The 21,422-nt window shown below is 53.1% G+C and overlaps 1 protein-coding gene across 1 annotated transcript; it reads right to left on the reverse strand.

Annotated features, from left to right (window-relative positions):
* Positions 1–5,936: 5,936 nt before the first annotated feature.
* On the reverse strand, positions 5,937–9,696 carry LOC125355083 (uroplakin-3b-like protein 1). Its single transcript, XM_048351198.1, has 6 exons — positions 9,443–9,696; positions 8,723–8,875; positions 8,368–8,590; positions 7,883–7,959; positions 7,584–7,704; positions 5,937–6,213 (listed from the first exon to the last, which is right to left on the reverse strand). The coding sequence occupies exons 1-6, from the start codon at positions 9,573–9,575 to the stop codon at positions 6,114–6,116; spliced, it is 807 nt and encodes a 268-aa protein (XP_048207155.1). The 5' UTR covers positions 9,576–9,696; the 3' UTR covers positions 5,937–6,113.
* Between the last annotated feature and the right edge of the window lie 11,726 nt (positions 9,697–21,422).

Raw genomic sequence — 21,422 nt, forward strand, 5'->3', positions numbered from 1 at the left:
CACACACACACACACACACGTGCTGTGGCCTACTGTGACTGCAGACTTGAGTTCCAGACCTGGTTCTTCCACTTTGTTGCTGGGTGGCCTGGGTAGCTTCCAGAACTAATATGACTGTCAGGAAAGGGGGAACGGCAGGAATGGGGCATGGTCTAGGCCCTGGGGTACCTCTCAGAATCATGGCTCATGCCTGTAATCCTAGCTCTTCAACAGGCTGAGATCTGAGGATCAGGGTTCAAAGCCCCTCGGGTAAGAAAAACTCATGAGACTAGTTAACCAGCAAAAGGCTGGAAGTGGAAGTATGACTCAAGGAGCAGGGTGCCAGCTTTGAACAAAAATATTTAAGGGAGCATGTGAGGCCCTGAGTTCAAGCCCCAGGACCTGCTAAATACAGGCAGCAGATGTGGGCAGATCAACCCAGGATGGAGTTTCTGTAATACTTTGATTTATCTTACTATTTTGTAATTTAAAAAAATTTTTTTTTGCCAGTCCTGGGCCTTGGACTCAGGGCCTGAGCGCTGTCCCTGGCTTCTTCCCGCTCAAGGCTAGCACTCTGCCACTTGAGCCACAGCGCCACTTCTGGCCATTTTCTATATATGTGGTGCTGAGGAATCGAACCCAGGGCTTCCTGTATATGAGGCAAGCACTCTTGCCACTAGGCCATATTCCCAGCCCCTCCTATTTTGTAATTTATACACCATACTTTGCCAAATTCAAATAATATTAAACATGTACAGTGTGTGTGTTTGTGTGTGTGTGTGTGTGTGTCTCAACCACACACATTCACCTTTCCAAGGAATTTAGTGTTCCTTGTTCATATTTCTGGTAATTGTCTATAATGCAGACATACTGGGCTTATTTATTTATTTATTTTTGGTTGGTCATCGGGCAGAACTCAGGGCACTATCCTCGAGTTCTTTCACTCAAGACTAGTGCTCTCCCACTTTGAGTCACAGCACTACTTCTTCTCTTCTGGTGGTTCATTGGAGATAAGAGTCTCATGGACTTTCCTGCCTGGACTGGCTTTGAACCAGTGATCCTCAGATCTCAGCCTCCTGAGTAGCTAGGATTATAGGTGTGAGCCACTGGTGCCCAACTATACTGGGCTTTTATTGGATTGAATTTTATATGAAGATTCCGAAGGTATGTGGGTACAGGTACCTCATTTGTTTGCTCCTGGTCTTGATGTTCATACAAACAAGCATTCCTGGGAATCTTGGAACCCCTCCCAATGTGAGAAAAAATGTGAGCCACAAATCATCTTCACACACGATGACACAGGTTGAGGTAGTTTTGTGAGCAAACATGGAACAGACATGGCCCAGGGCTGGGGACACAGGTTCAGAGGAAACCCTGGCATTTGGGACCCAATGCAAGACTGTCTAAGCCTAAGCCTCTCTGGGATTCCCAGGGAGAAAGACCTGAGAGCATTCAAATGAGAGAAGTTGAGGGACAGGGTCAGGGCAGCTATGGCTAGAGTGCTCCGCACCCCTGAGCCGGGCCCTAGCTGGGCTGAAAGGAACCAGGGGCTGGGCTGGAGGTGGGAGCCAGGGTAGGGGAATGGAAAGTGGAGGCCCTGACTCTGCTTGCCAGCCTGATGGTTGCCCAGGGAGCTCCCCACCCACCATGTCTGTTTTTACTTTTTTTTTTTTTTTTTTTTTGGCCAGTCCTGGGCCTTGGACTCAGGGCCTGAGCCTGAGCACTGTCCCTGGCTTCTTCCTGCTCAAGGCTAGCACTCCGCCACTTGAGCCACAGCGCCGCTTCTGGCCGTTTTCTGTATATGTGGTGCTGGGGAATCGAACCTAGGGCCTCGTGTATCCGAGGCAGGCACTCTTGCCACTAGGCTATATCCCCAGCCCTGTTTTTACTTTTTTGTTGTTGTTGTTTAATAAGTCCTGGGGCTTGAACTCAGGGCCTGGGCACTGTCTCTGGCTTCTTTTGCTCAAGGCTAGCACTCTACCACTTGAACCACAGCGCCCCTTCTGGATTTTTCTGTATATGTGGTGCTAAGGAATCGAACCCAGGGCTTCATGTATACTAGGCAAGCACTCTACCACTAGGCTGTATTCCCAGCCCCAAGATCTAGAACATTCCATCCTCATCAGGCTTCTCCTGGCCTATTCCATCTTCACTGCTCCAACCCCATCTTCCTCACCATCCAATTATCTCATCCAACTTTGATCTGTAATGAATGGAATCACAGTGTGTGCAGTCATTCCCTGGCTCTCCACACTTCACATATAGCCACATAGCCAGGAGCTACTCATGCATGCCTGAAGCTGAGATCAGGGCTGGGAAGGTGGCTTAGCGGCAGAGTGTTTGCCTAGCATGCATGAAGCCCTGTGTTGATTCCTCAGTGCCACATAAACAGAAAAAGCCAGAAGTGGCGCTGTGGCTCAAGTGGTAAAGTGGTAGCCGTGAGCAAAAGGAAACAGGAACAGTGCTCAAGCCCTGAGTTCAAGCCCCAGGACTGGCAAAAAAAAAAAAAAAAAAAAAAAAAGCTGAGATCTGAGGATCCGGGTTCAAAGCCAGCCCAGGCAGGAAAGTCCATGAGACTCAAATCCCCAATTAACCACCAAAAAGCAGGAAATGGAGCTGAGGCTTAAGTGGTAGAGCCCCAGCCTTAAGTGAAAAAGCTCAGGAACAGTGCCCTGGACCTTAGTTCAAACCTTAGGACTGGCACACATTCACACACACACACACACACACACACACACACACACACACACACTCTCCAAATATATTGAATGGAAAATTTCAGAAACATTTTGTGAGCTTTAGTTTTCATTCTGTCATGAGGGCTTCTATGGAATCTCACACTGTCCTCCCTTGTCACTTCGTCCTGCTGTGGATGTGAGCTGCCCTTCATCCCACAGATACACCGGGGTGGAGGGGATCACTCTGAGCTGATGGGTATGGGATTAGCTGCTGAGACATCAGCCTTTGTGTCAGGTTCAATACCATGGCAAGTGGGGCCTTACCACGTAGTCCAATAGAGAAGGGGGCTGTCTTCTGTCCCTGTGGTGGGAGGGAAGGGGGGATCTGTGTCCCAGAGTCTGGGGTTGGAGGCCCTATCACGTGAGCCGTTGGCCCACAGACAGATATTTGCTCGGTTTCCCATCTAGGAATGCTGTGGACAGCTGCGCTGCAAACCTCCTGGGCTGCAAACCTCCTGAGCATCTTTGTAGAGAGAGAAGCATTTGTTCCTCTTGGGGGAACATTTAAGAGCAGAATTGCTGGGCAGTAAGGGGCGGGTCATAGGACCAGGGGGTGGCAATAAACAACAGCAGTTCTGATAGGTGGGTTCTTGTATTATCACTCTTCAGGGGAGCTGCCAGATGTCTCTTCTACCTCCCTCCAGCAACCCAGCAGCAGGAATTTATCCCAGGCCAGGATGACCTTCCTCTCCTCTACCCTTGTAAGGACTGGGCCCACCTCTTAAAACTGAGAGGCCCTTCCCCCCCCTAAAGGAACACAGAAGTGGGCAGGGCATAATAGTACACTCCTGTAATCCCAGCCTCTGGGAGGCTCAGACCAAAGAATCAAAGAGTTTGAAACCAGCTTAGGCTACATAGTGAGATCCTGCCTTGAAATAAACAAACTAGGGACACAGAGCTGCCTTCCTGCGGACACTGGAGGACCGTCCGCTGGAGCCCTGTCCCTCCTCACAACACAGGGGCTGTGGCTATGCCCTGCCCCAAGCCAGGGCTCTGCACTCACACAGCCCAAGGAGGCCACTTTGGGGACTGAGCCCTAGATGAAGGCCTGCCTGCCTGCTGACTCCCATCCCCTCCCTCCTGGGGCCATAGGAGATTCAGGACCAGTTCATCCACTCACCCCAGCCCCATAGATCTGACACAGTCAAGTTGGGGAAACTCAAGCATGGAGCCATACCTTCCCCCAGCCCTGAGAGGTGGGGAGAGAAGGGACTACCCCCCCCCCGCCCCCATGCCCTGTCCGAACCTCCATTCCCAGCCTCCTCTGGGCCCAGTGGTGGGTGAACAGGCTTAGTGACCAGCGGTGCCGTCCCCACCCTGCCTTGGCCCTCAGCCCAGATCCAGGTTCCTCTCTTCCCAGAACTCCATCCCCTGAGTGGAGTTGCATGCCTTGCCCTCATTAACCTTCTGAACCTTCCAGAAAGAGCTGGAAATGCCCTGCCTTATTCCGCTCCCCCACCCCAGGAAGCCAGAGGTAAAGGACCACCAGGGCTACTGCTGGATATTAGAGGGCTGGGGGTCACGGGGAGCTGTCCTGGGAGAAGGCTCCTGGCCATCTTGGACCAGATTCACACAGCAGAGGGCAGGGCTCCAGGGAAGGGTGGCTACAGGGAGCCAAGCACAGGAGGAATGTCCCCCCTAGTCCTGAATCTTGGGGCGTCAGGGAGGAAGCGGCTTTAGGGCAAAGGCAGAACATGGTGAATGGCTATTTGGGGACCCCCAGCCCTGTCAGCGGGGAGCTGGCCCTCGATTTGTGCCCCGGGGGAGGGGATGTAGCCAGATTGCAAGGCAGGAGGTCAAGGTTGTCACGTGTCCCCTGGCTGTGATCCTCTGCTCTTCTTCCTGCCTGGCCCATGACCACTGTTCCTGGTTCTGAAAAAAAAGCACTACACCCTTCCTCCTGTCAGCCCTGGGATCCGCCAGTGCCTGTGGCCCCATTTGTGGCTGCCCTGCCCTCCTCTTTGGAGCTGCTCTTAATTGCCCTGCTGAGGAGCCATCTGCTTCCTGCCAGGCCCACCCTCACCTGCATGGGCAAAGGTCATCAGATATTAGGCCTCCAAGGCCACTACTCAACCTTTGCTTTTTACTGGAAGGGAAACTGAGGCTAGGTCCCTTCAGTGGATTGTCCAGTCCCAAAGCTGCAGGGTGTGAGCCCATCGCTATTTGGCAAAGGCGACGAGAGTAGAGGCCAGGAGAGCACTGTCCCTCCCTGCCTGCCTCTCCCAGCCCCGCTGTCCCACCGTCACTTGAACATTTCCTTCACCATGGAGGCCATGTGTCTGCTTTGATTGATAAATCATTGGAGCTGTTTGCAGGCACCTGGGAGCCGCGCCAGCCTCTCCCTCCCTGCACCCTCTCCCCCCCATCTCGGTGTGCAGTGGGGGACACTCTGAGATTAGAGCCTTGTTTGAGCCAGCACTGGGCCCTTAGGTGCCCAGGCACAAAGCAGGGCCCACCCAGCACCCTGGATTAGGAGTTGGGGTCCAGCCTGGGCTGCTTCCCCCCCGGAAGTGTGGACCTGGATGGGTGGGAAGTTTAGACTGGTGCCCACAGAGGGGCTGGAGAAGCCACCGGGTGAGGGGTCCCGGAGACACAGCCCTGTGGCCTTCCTGTAGGAGGAGGCTGGCTGGGCAGGACAGGGTGAGCGCCTCTCCGGGGTCCGCTGGGGCTTGAAGAGCGGTTAGAGTTGTTGGTGTAGATGACTCAGTGGGTCTTGGACCCTGAGCCTCAGCCCTGGTTTTTCTTCTCCCTGACAGTTCCCAGAGGAGCTGGGGCAGGCAGGGAGCAGGAGGACTGCCCGGTGACCAGGAGTGATGGCACACATGCCTGCAACCCCAGCACTCAGGAGGCTGAGGAAGGAGGATCCTGATGTTGAGGTCAGCCTGGGCTACACAGCAAGACTGTCAGAGAGAGACAGAGAGACAGAGAGAGAGAGACAGAGAGACAGAGAGAGAGGAGGTATGGGGTGCTGATGGCTTCATGCCTGTAATCCTAAATACTCAGGAGGCTGAGATCTGAGGATCCCAGTTCAAAGCCAGCTGAAGCAGGAAAGTCTGCGAGACTCCTATTAAGTTCAACTGAGTTCCAGTCCCAGCACTGGCAGAAAGGAGTGGGGGCGGGGAGGAGACGGAAGAGGGGAGAAAGAAGGGGGGGAAAGAGGGGAAGAAGGGGAGAAGGGGAGAGCACTGATGCTCAGGCATATAATATCCCAGCCGTACATAGTGATATTGGGGACATTTATTTCTGATAAGGACAGATCCAAGCCTCAGGCTAAGGACATTTCCCCTTGAACAGATCATCTCAGGATTCCTGAAGGTTCCAGGTGTTCCCCAGTTCAGTCTCTGCAGCCTGGTCCAGGGAGGAGGCAGAGGGGCATCCTGGAGCTCCCAGAGCAGCTCAGGAGCCCTCCATAGCTGCAGGACTACGAGCGTGGTGGGGGCTGTAGCTTCTTATACGAACCTGCTCGGCTGGGCCGGAGGCAGCCTCGCCCCTGCAGCTGTCCAGGATGGAGGGGTGGGGAAGGGAGAGTGGAGGGAAGAGACCTGAGAGCCTGCACACACTTTGCCCAGAGCTCCTGCCCATTGCCGGGAGGAAGCTGAGGGTCCACTGGCCCCATGATATTAAAGAAAGGAAGCCAAGGGATTCTTCTAATCCAGGCGTAGGGACCTTTCCTTTGCTTTTGTTAGTTTTTGTTTTGTTTTTTGCAGGGGCCATTTGGCATGTGATATTGGGTGGTATTAATATTTATGTATATTAAAAAAAACACCTCCTAGCCAGTGCTGGGGACTCATGCCTATAATCCTAACTACTCGGGAGGTTGAGCTCTGAGGATTGCGGTTCAAAACCAGCCTGGGCAAGAAAGTCCATAAGACTTTTCTCTCCAATTAACCACCAGGAAACCAGAAGTGGTGCTGTGGGTCAACACTAGAGCACTAGCCTTGAGCTGAAGCGCTCAGGGACAGTGTCCAGGCCCAGAGTTCAAGCCCCACAACCAACAAAACTAAACAAAACCAAAAAAACACAATGACTCCTAGGTTGACTCTTGCATTCCACCTGTGGTGGAATAGACCAAATGGTTCTGGGGCCTTGCAGGCCAGTGTTCCCTACTTGTGCCGAATTCAGCTCCTTTCTCCCCATTCTTCACCATTGTCCAGCCCCCAGGACACCCATGTACCACTGGAGCCCTCTAAACCATTGGCCATATTTCTTTGTCTCTGGTGGTACTGAGATTGGAACCCAAGGCCTCAGGCTTGCTAGGCAGACCCGCTACGACTTGATCCAAACATCAGTCCTTTGTGCTCTAGTTTGGTTTTTAGATGGGGTCTTAAACTTTTACCCAGGAGGCCTGGAATTGCTATTCTATCCTCTCCTCCTGAGTGGCAGAGATTACATACGTGAAACCCAATGCTTGGCCCCTCATCCACAGGTCCCTGATCAAAGCTCTCTGAGCATTGGAACTGTAGCCCAGTTCTTCAACTGGACACCCAGGCGCTCCAGACCTGGCCAGGATGCCAGCCACTCTCCTGCACCCCACTGCCCTACTCTTCCTAGAGCCCCAAACCCCACCAGCATCCAGGTGTCTCTTTCCTATCCAAAGCTTTGCACAGGGCCACTCCCTGGCAGGCCCAGTATGAGCTGCATCTGAAACCTGAAGACAATGTTAAGCGCTCAGCACCCATCCACTTGCAATTCCAGACACGGCCACCAGGGGGAGCACTCACTGGGAAACGGCACAGGTGTGGGCAGAGGGCCAGGCGGTTCCGGGGAGGGAATAAAGCACCTGAGGGATTATCCCTGCCTCTCCTTCAGGAACTCATCCCACAGGGGGGCAGTGGGGGCTGTGCAGAGCCAGCCCTGTCCACTCACCACGTGTGGGTGAGCAGGACGAGGAGGGCAGCGAGGAGGATGGCCAGCAGGATGGACAGGATGGCGATTATGACCACGGTGCCCTCGCTCCGGGATCCTGGGGCTGCCTGGAAAGCCTCAGCTATGGGACCAGATGGGGCCCCACACAGGAGAGCAGAAAATGGGAAAGGAAAGGTGAGGGGGCATGCTGGGGGAGGGGCAGGGGTGAGGGGGGGGTGAGGTTGAGGGAGGGGTGCCTGCAGGAGTTCCCTCAGTCTCCAGAGTTCACAGGGATTCCCCCCACACCCCCGGCCGCCCACCTTGGAGCAGGTGTATATCGTTGGACCACTCGGTGTCAGCAACAGGTCCACTGTCATTCATCACCAGGAACTTCACCCTGAACGGGGAGACGCAGCACTGGGGGTGGGGGGGGGGTTCCCTGGGTCCTGAGAGCCCCAGACCTCATGCCTTTTGGTTTGTCCCTGACTCCCAGGCATGCAGTGGGGTGAGGGCCTGGGGCTACAGAACACAGCTCCAGAGCCCAACAGCAGGGACTCAGACCTTCCTGGGGGGGACTGGGGAGCCCTTGCCCTCTCTGGTCCTTAGCTGTCTCCTTTCGGGGGGGGGGGTAGATGTCTCCGCTGCAGACATGAGTCAATCAAGTGCGTGGGGTGAGGGCCAGCGCTGTGTCCTGTCTGCATGGGGGGGGGCTCCACCTGTGTGGCCTAGATGGCAGGGGGCAGGGGCTACGGCCTGAGTTGGGGGGAACCATTGGTCCTGGGTGCCCTGAGCAGGCTTTGCTTACCTGTAGGGGCCCGGGCCGGGCAGTGGGGTGTTGCAGCTCAGCTTCTCGGGGGCACAGCCAGTGTCATTGCCAACCCTGAGCACACGGAGCTGGGTGCTGGGCCGGTTGTCCAGGTAGTGGGCCCGGCTGGCCCTCAGGGTGAGGTAGAAGCCGCTGCGGTGGGGGAAGCCGGCAGGGACAGGGCTGTCCTCGATCCTCTGGGGATCCGCGAAGCTCTGGGTGGCTGAGGGCAGCCTTGGGGGTCAGCTGGGCAAGTGGAGAGGCCAGCCTGGGCCGCCAGCCCGCACGGCCACCTTCCCGCCCGGCTGCCTGTTTCCCAGGGGAAGAGCCAGGCCCGGCCACCCCTGGCACCCACCGTTGCTCAGGGCCACCACCAGCCAGATGGCGTCGAGATCAGAGATGCGGGTGTGGTTGAACTGGCCCAGGGGCTGCTCCAGAGTGAAGGTGGACTGGGTGCGCACCCCAGCCAGGCTGGCTCCCCAGAGCCGGGGCATGTAGCCAATCCGCTCTGGGGGAGTGAAGGGAGAGAGGCTGGTCAGGGGGAGGATGGGAGGTTCTTACTAGGAAGTCATGCCAGGCAGGACTTCTCACACTCAGGAACCCCTCAGGGAGCCCAGACCCCTTCACGCCTGCCTGTGGACCCCCTGAAACTGGAGCAGGACCCCAGCGCACCTCTGCTCCCAGGCCCCCAAACCGGGCAAGCCCAACTATCCAGAACCTCCTTTGATCACAGGGGGAGGGGGAGCTTGATTCATCCTTCCCCAGAGCTCTCTTACCTATGGCTCAGGACTAGGGTGCATGCAGCAGGCATTCAATGCCTGCTCAGTGAGGGAGGAGGCACCGAGCCACAGATAGGGGCTGTGCTGGAGAGCCCTTAGTGAGAGTTTGGGTGTGTGAACCCTAAGAGGAGAAAAGATGCACTTCTGCTCCCAGGTTTGGGTAAGGGGCTGAGTTCCATACTGTGACCATTTCTACGAAGCTGCCCCAACCAAGGTCCGGGGGCAGCTCTGGAGACAGCCAGTGCCTTGGGGGCCTGTAGTCTGGGGCTCCCCTGTCCCAGTCCCCGGTCACTCACCCACGCCGGTCCCTGGCTGGACACAGGTCAACAGCAGCAAGGGCTGCAGCAGCCAGCTGCCGAGCCCCATGGCGGCACTGCACCTCCAAGGGCCTGTCCACCTGTCTATCCACACACGGTGCATCTGCAGCATCTGTGGGGAAGCTGGGGCTGAGCAGGGCCCCGAGAAGGGCTGCCCCACCCACTGCCCCTTCCTCTCATACAACTGGTTGGACAGGTTTGGGGGGCAGAGCCTGGATGTGGTGGGTTTGGCATGGCCAGGGAGGGTCCGGAAAGAAGGATGCAGACAAGCCCAGGCACCCCCACCATCCAAAGGGGCCCGGCTGTGTGTGTGTGTGTGTGTGTGTGTGTGTGTGTGTGTGTGTGTGTGTGTGCGCATGCTTGAACTTCTGGTCCTGTACCTTTTTCACTCAAGGGTGGTGCTCTACCACTTGACTCAAAGCTCCACTTCTGGCTTGTTAGTGGTTCATTGGGAGATACAAGTCTTAGGGACTTTCTTGCCCAGGCTGGCTTCAAACCTAGGTCCTTGGTTCTCAGCCTCCTGAGTAGCTGGGATTACAAGCCTGAGCCACCAGCACTCAGGTATTTTTGAGGAACTTCCATGCATTTCTGCATCACACCACAGCTCACCCCATTCACATCTACCAACAGTGTGTGATGAAATCCTGTCCCCCTCCATCCTCACCAGCATTTGTAATGTTGGATAACAACCATTTGAAATGGGAGGGAGGTGACATCTTGCTATATTCGATTTGCATTTCTCTAGTGGCTAATGATATGGAGCTTTTTTATTTTTATTTCTCTTTCTTTCTTCCTTGCCAGTCCTGGGCCTGAACTTGGTCTGGGCACTGTCCCTGGCTTCTTTTCCTCAAGGCTAGCACTCTGCCACTTGAGCCACAGCGCCACTTCTGGCCTTTTTTTTTCTATATATGTGGTGCTGAGGAATTGAACCCAGGGCTTCATATATAGGAGGCAAGCACTCTTGGCACTAGGCCATATTCCCAGCCCTGAAGTGAGACTCTTATCTTCAGTTAATTACCAAAAAAGCTGAAAGTGGAGCTATGACTCAAGTAGTAGAACCCTAACTCTGAGCAAAAAAGTTCAGGGACAATGTCCAGCAATAATAAACATACTAAAATGCAGGGCTGCAGCTAGTTCAACGGTGGAGAGTTTGCCTAGCATATATTGAGTTCAATCTCCAGCACCACGGATCAATAAAGCAACAATGAAAACCATTCATGCTGCTCTGGGAATGCAGAAGTAGTAGAATACTTGGCTTGCATGTGTAAAGTCTTAGATTTAGTCTCTAGCAACACACATATGCACATGCATGTACATACACACATCCATACACACACCGCTCTGCACCGCTGGGTGCCCAAGTTCCCTCTATAAACTGAACTGTATCTTTATTAAAATTTATACTTAAATTGATTATCTAAACTAATAAATAATACTTATATTGCTAATTATCAATAACTAATCAATGATAAATAGCTTACTTATATCACACTGATGTGGTTAATTATTAACGTACTATTTTTAATTTTTTATTATTAGTATAAAGGTGATGTACAGAGGGGCTCAAGTTACATAAGTCAGGTAATGAGTACATTTCTTTTTGATTTTTGGCCAGTCCTAGGGCTTGAACTCAGGTCCTGGGCTCTGTCCCTGAGCCTCTTTGTGCTCAAGGCTAGCACTCTACCACTTACACCCCAGCGCCACTTCTGAATTTTCTGAATAATTTATTGGAAATAAAAGTTTCACGAATTTTCTTGCCCAGGCTGGCTCTGAACTGTGATCCTCAGATCTCAGCCTCCTGAGTGGCTAGGATGACAGGCGTGAGCCCCCAGTGCCTAGCATGAGTACAGTTCTTCTGGGACAACGTCTCCCCTTCCCTTGTTCTCTCCTAGCTTTCCCCTCCTCTCTCCCAACAGTAGTTCATTTTCCACAGGGTCCAGTGAGCACCACTGCTGCATTTGTTCACCCTTTGTCCCTCTATTCCTGTGCTTCCCCTTATTCTGCCAAAGACAGATAAGCAAACAAGACAAAAATAGAAAACAAAAACAGCAACAAAGGAAAAAAAACTCTTGTTTCCATTGGCTGGAGTTCATTTTTATATTATTTTCTATGATCAGAGGCACAGAGACATTGTGCCTTTGTGTTCCTCCCCTAAGAGCATCCTCCTTTGGTCTCACTGTCTGTGAATGCATTAAATGACTATAATTTAAGTAATAACTATTTAGAAATTTTCTGCACATGAAATAAAATCTCACAGTGGGATTTTCCTCTTGTTATCATAATGGTGATTTTGGATTTTGAAGCCTTTTGGATTTTCATACTTGAGATATTCAACATACATATATATACACACATACATATATACAGATAGAAACACATATATACATGTATACACACAATGGTGCAGGTGTGTGTGCACAGACAGACACACACACAATTAGCTTTCTCCTCTGGCAGCAGACATGGGAACACAGGAGAGCAGCTTTCCCCTCCGCAGGCTCCATCTTGCTCACTCACTCCTCCTCTCCCAGCTTCAGAACTCTGATTAATCTCATCACACACATGAGAGAGCTGGCCTCAGTGAAGGGAGGAACTTCCTGTACTTCCAAGCCAGGTGTGGTGCTGCAGGCCTGTAGTCCCTGCGCTCAGAAGGTTGAGATAGGAGGGTCACCTGAGCCCCAAAGTTTGAATCTAGATTGGGCCATATAAAGAAAAAAAAAATGCCCCGTGCTACCAGATTCCCCACCTTCTCCCCTAGGCAAGGCTCCACCTGAGATGCCGCTGCCTCCTGGAAGCCCTCTGGGCGTGGTGCTCCCTGACCAGGCAGAGCCAGTGGCTGCCCTGGGCTTCGGCCTACTGCTCTCCATGGTGGCCCCATCCTGGCTGTGCTCCCCTGGCCTGGCCTTTCTGCCCAAGTTCCCGGAGATGTCTGAAGAGGGGACTCCACTGGGCCCAGCCCTGCTGCCCCTGGCCCTGGCTTCCTTCTGCCCCTAGCCACAGACAGAGAGGCCTGACTGGGGGTGGGCGGAGCTGGGGCCTAGGGTCAGCAGGGAGGGAGGGGGGAGGTCCAAGGAGGACGGGGCGGGCCCCGGTGAGGTGACTGATGGGACATTCCTCTGTGTCCCTCATGGGGAAAAGCCCCATGGGGAGAATGGTCGGTTGGTTGTCAAGACTACACATTCTTTCCCGTGGAACTGGCATGCCTCACCCACAGGGAGTGGGGTTTCGGGGAGGCTCGAGCAGGAGTATAAGCTGAAGAGGTGACACACTTACCTCACGGAGGGGAAACGGAGGCCAGGCATGCCTGGTGGAGCTCACATAGCAAAGGATGATGCACAGGCAGGGTAGGGACCCTGGGTTCTGGGAGGTCCAGGTGGACACACTCAGGCATGGTGGGGCAGAGGGAGACATGAGGGCAGGGGTGATGGGGTGGCTCCTGCGGGTGATGGGCTGAGGTGGCAGCCCAGGCCACTCCAAAGGGCAACAGGAGCCGGGCCAGGGCGAGGGCTGAGGGGCAGGTGGCTCTCAGCTGGGCTTGGCCACGTCTGTCCTGGAGCCCTCAACCTGGACACAATATCACCCCAGGTCTTGTCTGGCCTCTAAGCCTTCGCATATGCAGTTCCTTCCTCTAGGAAGCCCTTCCCTGCTCTGTGCGTGTGATCAGTGAAACATGGCCTCCGGAACAGAGGTCTGCCCTGGGTCCTCCACTTCTGCAGACCCTCTGGCCCCAGGAGTGCAGAATGGGCTCACAACAAAGTCCAAGGCAGCAGGCATTTATGTCTTCCCACCTCAGAGGCTTCTGGGGGCTTCTACAAATCAACAACAACAAAATCCTAAGTCCCATTTTGAAACTGTCAGGACCAAGTATGGTAGTTCACACCTGTAATCCTAGCTGCCCAGGAGGCAGAGGTTGGAGGATCATGGTTGGAGGCCACACAGGCAAAAAGTAGGAGACCCTAGCTAAAAAAAACAAAGTAGGGTGACATTGCCCCACAAGAAATGTACTCTTTACCTGGCTTGTGTAACTGTAACCCCTCTGTACATCACCTTTGGAATAGAATTTAAAAAAAAAAAGAAAAAGAAAACAATGAAGTAAAACAAAACAAGTGAAGAGTGTGGAGGAAAGAAGAAAACAGCTGTCAGACAAGTGGGAAGCCTGAAGCTTAAACCTCAGCTCCACAAAAAGGGAGAAAAAGAAGGGGAGGGGCAGAGGGGAGGAAGAGGAGGAAAGGGAGTGAAGAAAGGAAGGAGGGAGGGAGGAGAAGAGGAAGAAGAGGAGGGAAGAAGAGAGGACCAGAGAACAGAAGAGGGAGTGGGGGGGCAGGTGTAAGGCAGGCTGCTTCCTTTTCTCCAGTCCCCCCTCCCCTTTCAGGATTCCATTACTGTGAAATTGCTGTTCCGTGCACGCCAGTTGCGAGGGGATGGGAAGTGGAGCACCCCCAGGTACAAGCTTCCTTTAGGACGATTCAAATGCTCTAAAGTGGACAGAGGCAATGACTGTGACATCGGACACACTGCCCCGCCCACCCGCAGTTGACAGTCTGGTCATGGAGATGTAATAGCTCAGTGTGAAGGGCTGGAGTGTAGCTCAGGGTTCTAATGCATGCTTAGCATGGACAAGTTCCCAGGATCGATCTCCAGTACCAAAAATAACAATAAATAAGTTCCTCAGGCCCTGGTGGCTCGCGTCCATAATCCAAGCTATTCAGGAGGCTGAGATCTGAGGATCGTCGTCTGAGAAGGAAGCCTGGGCAGGAAAGTCTATAACTTATCATCTCGCATTAACCACCAAAAAGTCAGAAGTGGGGCTGGGGATATGGCCTAGTGGTAAGAGTGCCTGCTTCATATACATGAGGCCCTGGGTTCGATTCCCCAGCACCACATATACAGAAAATGGCCAGAAGTGGCGCTGTGGCTCAAGTGGCAGAGTGCTAGCCTTGAGCAAAAAGAAGCCAGGGACAGTGCTCAGGCCCAGAGTCCAAGCCCCAAGACTGGCCAAAAAAGAAAAAAAGAAAAAAAAAAGCCAGAAGTGGAGCTGTGGCTCAAGTGATAGAGTGCCAGTCTTGAGAAAAACATAAAACAAAAAAACATGTTCCGGGCTGGGAATATGGCCTAGTGCAAGAGTGCTTGCCTCCCACACATGAAGCCCTGGGTTTGATTCCTCAGCACCACATATACAGAAAATGGCCAGAAGTGGCGCTGTGGCTCAAGTGGCAGAGTGCTAGCCTTGAGCAAAAAGAAGCCAGAGACAGTGCTCAGGCCCTGAGTCCCAAGCCCAGGACTGGCAAAAAACAAACAAACAAACAAAACATGTTCTTCCAAAAGAAGGAAACAGGAGGATTTTATTGTCATTACGTTTAATGTACTAGGAGAATTCCTTTGGCATACCCCATGTGGTTACTGTAAATGATTTTGGTACACTGGATATTGTATATATGCTTACCTGAACTAGGGAAGGGAAAGAAAAATAAGGGAGGGTATATCAAATATGACAAGAAATGTACTCACTACCTTATTATGTAACTGTTCCCCCTTGTACATCACCTTGTCAATAAAATTTAATAGAAAAAAAAAAGAATGACGACCATAAAAAGAAACAAAAACATGTTCAGGGACAGTCTCCAAGCCACAAGTTCAAGCACCAGGACCAGCATAAACAAAGGCAGAAGACATAAGCATTATTATGATTATGATTATTATAGTAATCAAAATCATCTCTATGCTAGCTGAAATCTGAAGCTAGCACTGGGGCAGACGACTCTGAGAGACTTTTATCTTCAATTAAACAACAAAATAGTGAAATTGGAGCTAGCCTTGAGCAGGACAAAGCTCCAGAACAGCACCCAGGCCCTGAGTTAAGGCTCCCCCTCCCCCCGTTTCTCTGCCCCACTAGAGAGGCCGCTGTGTGGTCTGGGGGTGGCAGGGACACCCAGAAGCCACAGCGGGTGGGGGAGGGAGGGAGGGAGGGAACTGCCCTAGGCCTGTCCCTGCCTGCTCCATCCTGATGCCTTTAATCTGGGGCCTGATGAGTCACCCACCAGTCACCCCACCATCCTTGCTGGGTTTCCTTTTCACAGTGGACTTACTTGTTTTCCTTCACTGAGCCATGAAATTTCTGCCCGTGGCACCCCCCCAAGCAGTTCTGGGACTTTCAGACACCAAAAGTGGTCAGTGGGTGTGACTAACACCCTCTGGTGCACAATTCTGGGGCAAAAAGCCCCAGCCGGCTCTGGGCCAGCATGTGGTACGGGTGCCTGACTGTGGGCATCTTGTGTCAGGCAGGCCTAATGGCCGGCCTGGCTCTGGGCAGAGCATGGAGGGTGGACAGCCTCCAAGGCAGCCTCCAGCTGTCGCAGGGCAGGGAAGGCTGTCTTTGTAAGGCACAAGCAATTTTTTAATGGCCTGTGGTCCAGGGCATGATGGAACCCTCTGTGTGTTCAGAAGGCAATTCACAGAAGGATGGCCGTGGGCATACCAGGGGCAAGCCTAGAGCTCCACCTGTCAGCAGAGAAGGCTGAGAGCCAGCATAGGAGGAACCAGATTATGCAACTCTGTTGTCTTTTTTTTGGGGGGGTGGGGCAGTACTGAGAGTACTGAGGTTTGAATCCAGGACCTGCTTGGTTAATCAGGTGTTCCATCACTTGGGCCACACCTCCATCCTTTGTTTTGCTTTAGTTTATCAGATAGGGTCTCACCTTTTTCCCTGGCTGGCCTCTGAACATCACATGATCTTCTTACCTCTGCTCCCAATCAACTGAGACTGTAGTGCCTGGCACTTGTGTTGGTCCCTGGGGCCTGGGAAGAGCCATCCATGCTACCACTCAGCAAGTCCCAGTGCCCTGAGCTGCCTCCCAGGCCGCCAGAGCATCTGACCATGTCAGCCCCCGACCACACCTGGGAAGGGGGGGCTCTCATGCAGGTGTGGGGGGCAGGGGCCAGCAGGATGGGGGCCTCAGAGACTTGGGAGTAGTCTGTGTGTGGACCTGGAGTAGCACAGCCGAGTCTAATCCAGTTCACAGCCCACGTGTGGGGTGGCCCTAAATTAGGGCTGAGTGCAAAGCCCAAGTTAGAGACAGCGCTCCAGGGGCAGGGTCCAGGCCACACTCCAGCCATGGAGGAGGCACCAGATCAGATGCCCGGGGAGCCCAGGTCACTCAGGGCCTGGGAGGACGGCTGGGAGACATGGGGCGAGGTGGGGGACAAGGGGTGAGGTGGGCACACAGGGTGTGTGCTAGAGGTTGCTGGAGGCCAGAGGCCTTCAGGCAGGAAGCCCTGAAGTGGAGGCCAGGCAGAGGGTCCTGAGGCGGGAGGTGTCAGGTGGGAGGAGGTCCTGGGGTGGGAGGCCACAGGCGGGAGGGAGGTCATGGGCAAGTAGTCCTCAGTCTGGAGACCACAGGCGGGAAGAGGAGGGTAGAGGCTAGAAGCCAGACTTCCACTCATCCCTTCCTAGGCTGCCGCGGAGTTGGCGACCTGGGGCCGAGTGCGCACGCGCCGCCGGCCGCGCGGTCACATGGTCATGGTGCGCCGGCGCCCCCGTGTGGCGGCGGCGGGAACCACCCTCCTGGTAAGGGGGTCTGCAGCAGGGGAACCTTTCAGTCCCGAAGCTGGTACCGAAGCTCCGCCTCCTTTCCCTGAGCAGCCCAATCCCAGGTCCGGAGGGCGGGGCGGAGGCGGAACCGCCGAAATCATTGCAGCTCTCGGGCGACTCCTCAGCCCCTAGTCCAGCCCCGGCGGCCGCATCAGGACTGGGCTCAGCGTCACCCGTCTACGGGTCTGCAGGCTCTGGAAGTCACTAGAGGCTGCAGGATGGAGGACAGATAGGGCCTTGTCTTGCTGACCAGGGGGGCCACCAGCGACGGCCTCCAGCCCTGACCTTACAGCTCCAGACACCTTCTAAAAGCCCGTCCCGGCCACTGAAGGTGCTGGTGAGGGGCTCGCAGGGTCCAGCACCGCAGCGGGTGCCCCAGGTCACCGACCCCGGGACCTACGCACCCAGCCTCAGCGCCAGAAGGAACTGCTAAGGGTGAGGTTGCCTCTTAGGGAGCCCCATGATAGCCTGCACGCATGCAGAGCATCTCGAGGTTCAAGGGCCTTACCCCCACAACTCAGGCCTGGAGGTACTGATTATTCAAGCTGCCAGGAAAGAGCAGAAAAGACCCGAAAATGGGTCCAGCTGCAGCAGGGCAGGGCCAGGAAGGAGGCCACTGGGCCCCACATGAATGATGTGGTGGTTGGAGCCTTGCCCAGCCTCCCAGCCCTGGGGAGGAGGCTGAGCCATGTGCCTGAGACATCCACACCCCGCATTAGAACGTTCCTTAGGCCACCCACCCCACCCAGGAAGGGAGGAGAGGGGAGCAAGAGCACCTCCCCCCCCCCCCGGGCCTGCTGCCCTCTGTGCCCCACACCCTGCAAGGATAAACCCTCCCCGCTTCCTGAGCACTGTACAGCCCTTGAAACCTGGCAGCTCCCTGTGGCTGTCACTCTGTGCATTTTTAAAAAAGATATAATTCATATACTTATAAGCTTAACAGTACAGTGGAGTTTTTGTGGTTCTGGGGTTCAACACTGAAGCCTATTAGCCCTTTTGACTTTAGTGGTATGCTTAGTCTTTTTTTTTTTTTTGTAGTAACCACTGTCTTCCCATCTCCATCTCCCAAGTAGCTGTGATTCCAGTTCCACAGGTCAGTGATTCTTGAGTTTTTATTTTTGCCAGTCCTGGGGCTTGAACTCAGGACCTAAGCACTGTCTCTGGCTTCCTTTTCTCAAGGCCAGCATTCTACCACTGAGCTCCACTTCTGACTTTTTCTGTTTATGTGGTGCTGAGCAATCAAACCCAGGGCTTCATGCATGCTAGGCAAGCACTCTACCGCTGAGCCACAATTCCAGCCCTCTTGTTTTGTTTTTGTGGTGCTAAGGATCAAGTCAGGGTTTCAGCATGCTAAGCAAGAGCTCTACCACTGGCTTTCGCTTTCAACCCCAGCTCAATTGTTTCTAATACACTCAGAAAACTGTACAACCATCACTAATTCCAGAACCTCCTTATCACCCCAAGATGAAACGGTACATTTGAGGTAGTCCTCACTCCCCCATCCTGACAGGATGGTATTTCATAGGAATGAAATCACACAGAAGGCTGTTTTCCTGTACTTTTTATTTTTTGGATGTTTTCTGGTTAGCTCCTCCTGCCTTAGACTCCCAAGTAGTCATCATGCCTGGCTGTCCAGCTTCTTTCCGGTTGTTTGCAACTGTCCATCCACAGTACAGCAGGGACCATGTCTTCCTGCTTTTAAAGCTAAGATTCCATCACATGCAAACAGTACATTTCATTCATTTCACCAGCTGGATATCTGGGCGTTTTCACTTTCTGGTCATGACTAATCCACATTTCCATACGTTTTTGCATGGACATGTTCTTGTAAAACCACCCTTGAGAGGTGCCCAGTCATCTGGTAACCCCCCTTTATGAGGAACCACCTGTTCCCCAAATCAGCTGCACTCTGCATTTCCCAGCACTGGGGGAGACACCAGCTTCTCATATCCTCTTCTAGTTACTCTGACATAGCTCCTGGCTTTGATTTGCACTGAGCGTCTTCGTGTACTTGCTGTCATTAGTCAAGTCCTTTGTCTCCTGACTTTTGTGGTGCTCAGGCCTCAGGCATGCTGCGCAGAGCCCTCTACCACTGACCCACATCCTGCGCCTTAGCCATTCTTTTTTTTTTTTGCCAGTCCTGGGCCTTGAACTCAGGGCCTGAGCACTGAGCACTGTCCCTGGCTTCCTTTTGCTCAAGGCTAGCACTCTGCCACTTGAGCCACAGCACCACTTCTGGCCATTTTCTATATATGTGGTGCTGAGGAATTGAACCCAGGGCTTCATGTATATGAGGCAAGCATTCTTGCCACTAGGCCATATTCCCAGCCATTAGCCACTTTTAAAAAAATATTTTTATTTCTTGTATACAGAGGAGTTCACATTTCGTAAGTCAGGTAATGAGTACATTTCTTTCTCTTTTTTTTTTTTGCCAGTCCTGGGCCTTGGACTCAGGGCCTGAGCACTGTCCCTGGCTTCTTTTTGCTCAAGGCTAGCACTCTGCCACTTGAGCCACAGAGCCACTTCTGGCCGTTTTCTATATATGTGGTTCTAGGGAATCAAACCCAAGGCTTCATGTATATGAGGCAAACACTCTTGCCACTAGGCCACATTACCAGCCCCTAGCCATTCTTCTTATTATTTTTTCTTCTGTATGTGTGCTGGTACTGAGGCTTGAACTCAGGGCCTGGGAACCATCCCTTAGCTTTTTCTCTCAAAGCCAGTACTCTACCACAGCTCCACTTCTAGCTTTGTGTTGTATGTGTGGTTATCCAGAGATAAGGAATAAGAATATCACTGGACGCTGATGGCTCATGTCTGTAAGCCTAACTACTCAGGAGGCTGAGATCTGAGGATTGTGGTTCAAAGCCAGCCCAGGCAGGAAAGTCTGTGAGACTTTTTCAATTAACCACCAGAAAACCAGAAGTGGTGCTGTGCCTTAAGTGGTAGAGCGCTAGCCTTGAGCTGAAGAGCTCAGGGGCAGTGCCCAGGCCCAGAATTCAAGCCCCATGACTGACCAAAAATAAAACAAATAAAAAGAATGAAAGAATAATCAGCTCAGCCTTCCCTGCTATGATCCTTAAGATTTTCAGCCTCCTACATAGCTAGAACTACAGGCGTTAGACTGTTGGGTTTGTTTACAACTCTTCTCCCATTCTGATTCCTGGAGTCCTTCTGTGGTTGGGCACTGCGGCTCTGGGGGAGCTCACAGTGTGGCAGCATTTGGGGTCTCCTGTGCTAAGGCTATCTATGTACAAGTACAGAGAGGCTCTAACAGGTCTTGGGTTTGGTCATGCTGGGAGTCTCTGCAGAGATCTCCCTGCCCTGGTCCCTGGAGATAGTGATCTCAAGGCAGTGCCCTGGGCTCAAAATTTCAAGTACTATTATTCTTTTAAAAACAGGGAGGGCTGGGAATGTGGCTTAGTGGTAGAGTGCTTGCTTAGCCTGCATGAGGCCCTGAGTTCAATTCCTCAGTACTACATAAACAAAACAAAAACAAACAAACAAAAAAAACCCAGAAGGGGACTGGAGGTATGGCTCATGGGCTAGATCACTTGCCCTGTAAGTGTGAAGGCCTGAGTTCAACCAGTTCAACCTTTAATCCAGCCAATAAAAAAATAAATAAGGAAGCTAAAAGTGGCGCTGTGGCTCAAGTGGTAGAGTGCTAGCCTTGGGCAAAAAGAAGCCAGGGACAGTGCTCAGGCCCTGAGTTCAAGCCCCAGGACTGGCAAATCAAAACAAAACAAAAAAATAAATAAGGGGCTGGGAATGTGGCTTAGTGGTAGAGTGCTTGCCTAGCATGCATGAAGCCCTGGGTTTGATTCCTCAGCACCACATATATAGAAAAAGCTGGAAGTGGCGCTGTGGCTCAAGAGGTAGAGTGCTGGCCTTGAACAAAAATAAGCCAGGGACAGTGCTCAGGCCAAGTCCCAAGCCCCAGGACTGGCAAAAACAACAATAACAAAAATAAATAAATAAAACCAGAAGGAAGAAGAGGACGGACGGAAAGGGCGCACTAAACATGTGAAGCTCTGTGCAGATATCTGGTAAAGTGGGACTTGTTTTCAATGTGCTTCCAGCCTCAACACTTAAAAGACAGCCCTGTGGACCTGCAGGTCCCTGTGGCCCCAGGCTAGGGTTCCTCCCCAGGGGAGGGCAGCAGGCTGGGCTGCCATGAGTTAGGTAGGCCCCAGGATGGTCACTGCTCCAAGTCCCACCCTGTGTGAGCTGTCCCGGGCAGCAGGGGTTGGGGGTCAGGGCCCGCCCCTGTGAGGGGAAGGTGGCTCCACTGCTGCCCTCCACCAGCTGTCTGGCTTCATGGGCAGTCTACATGTTCACAACCTCATAGCTGGGTGGACAGCTAACAGCAGG

Source organism: Perognathus longimembris, chromosome 1, assembly GCF_023159225.1.
Source record: "Perognathus longimembris pacificus isolate PPM17 chromosome 1, ASM2315922v1, whole genome shotgun sequence".
Classification (NCBI taxonomy): domain Eukaryota; kingdom Metazoa; phylum Chordata; class Mammalia; order Rodentia; family Heteromyidae; genus Perognathus; species Perognathus longimembris.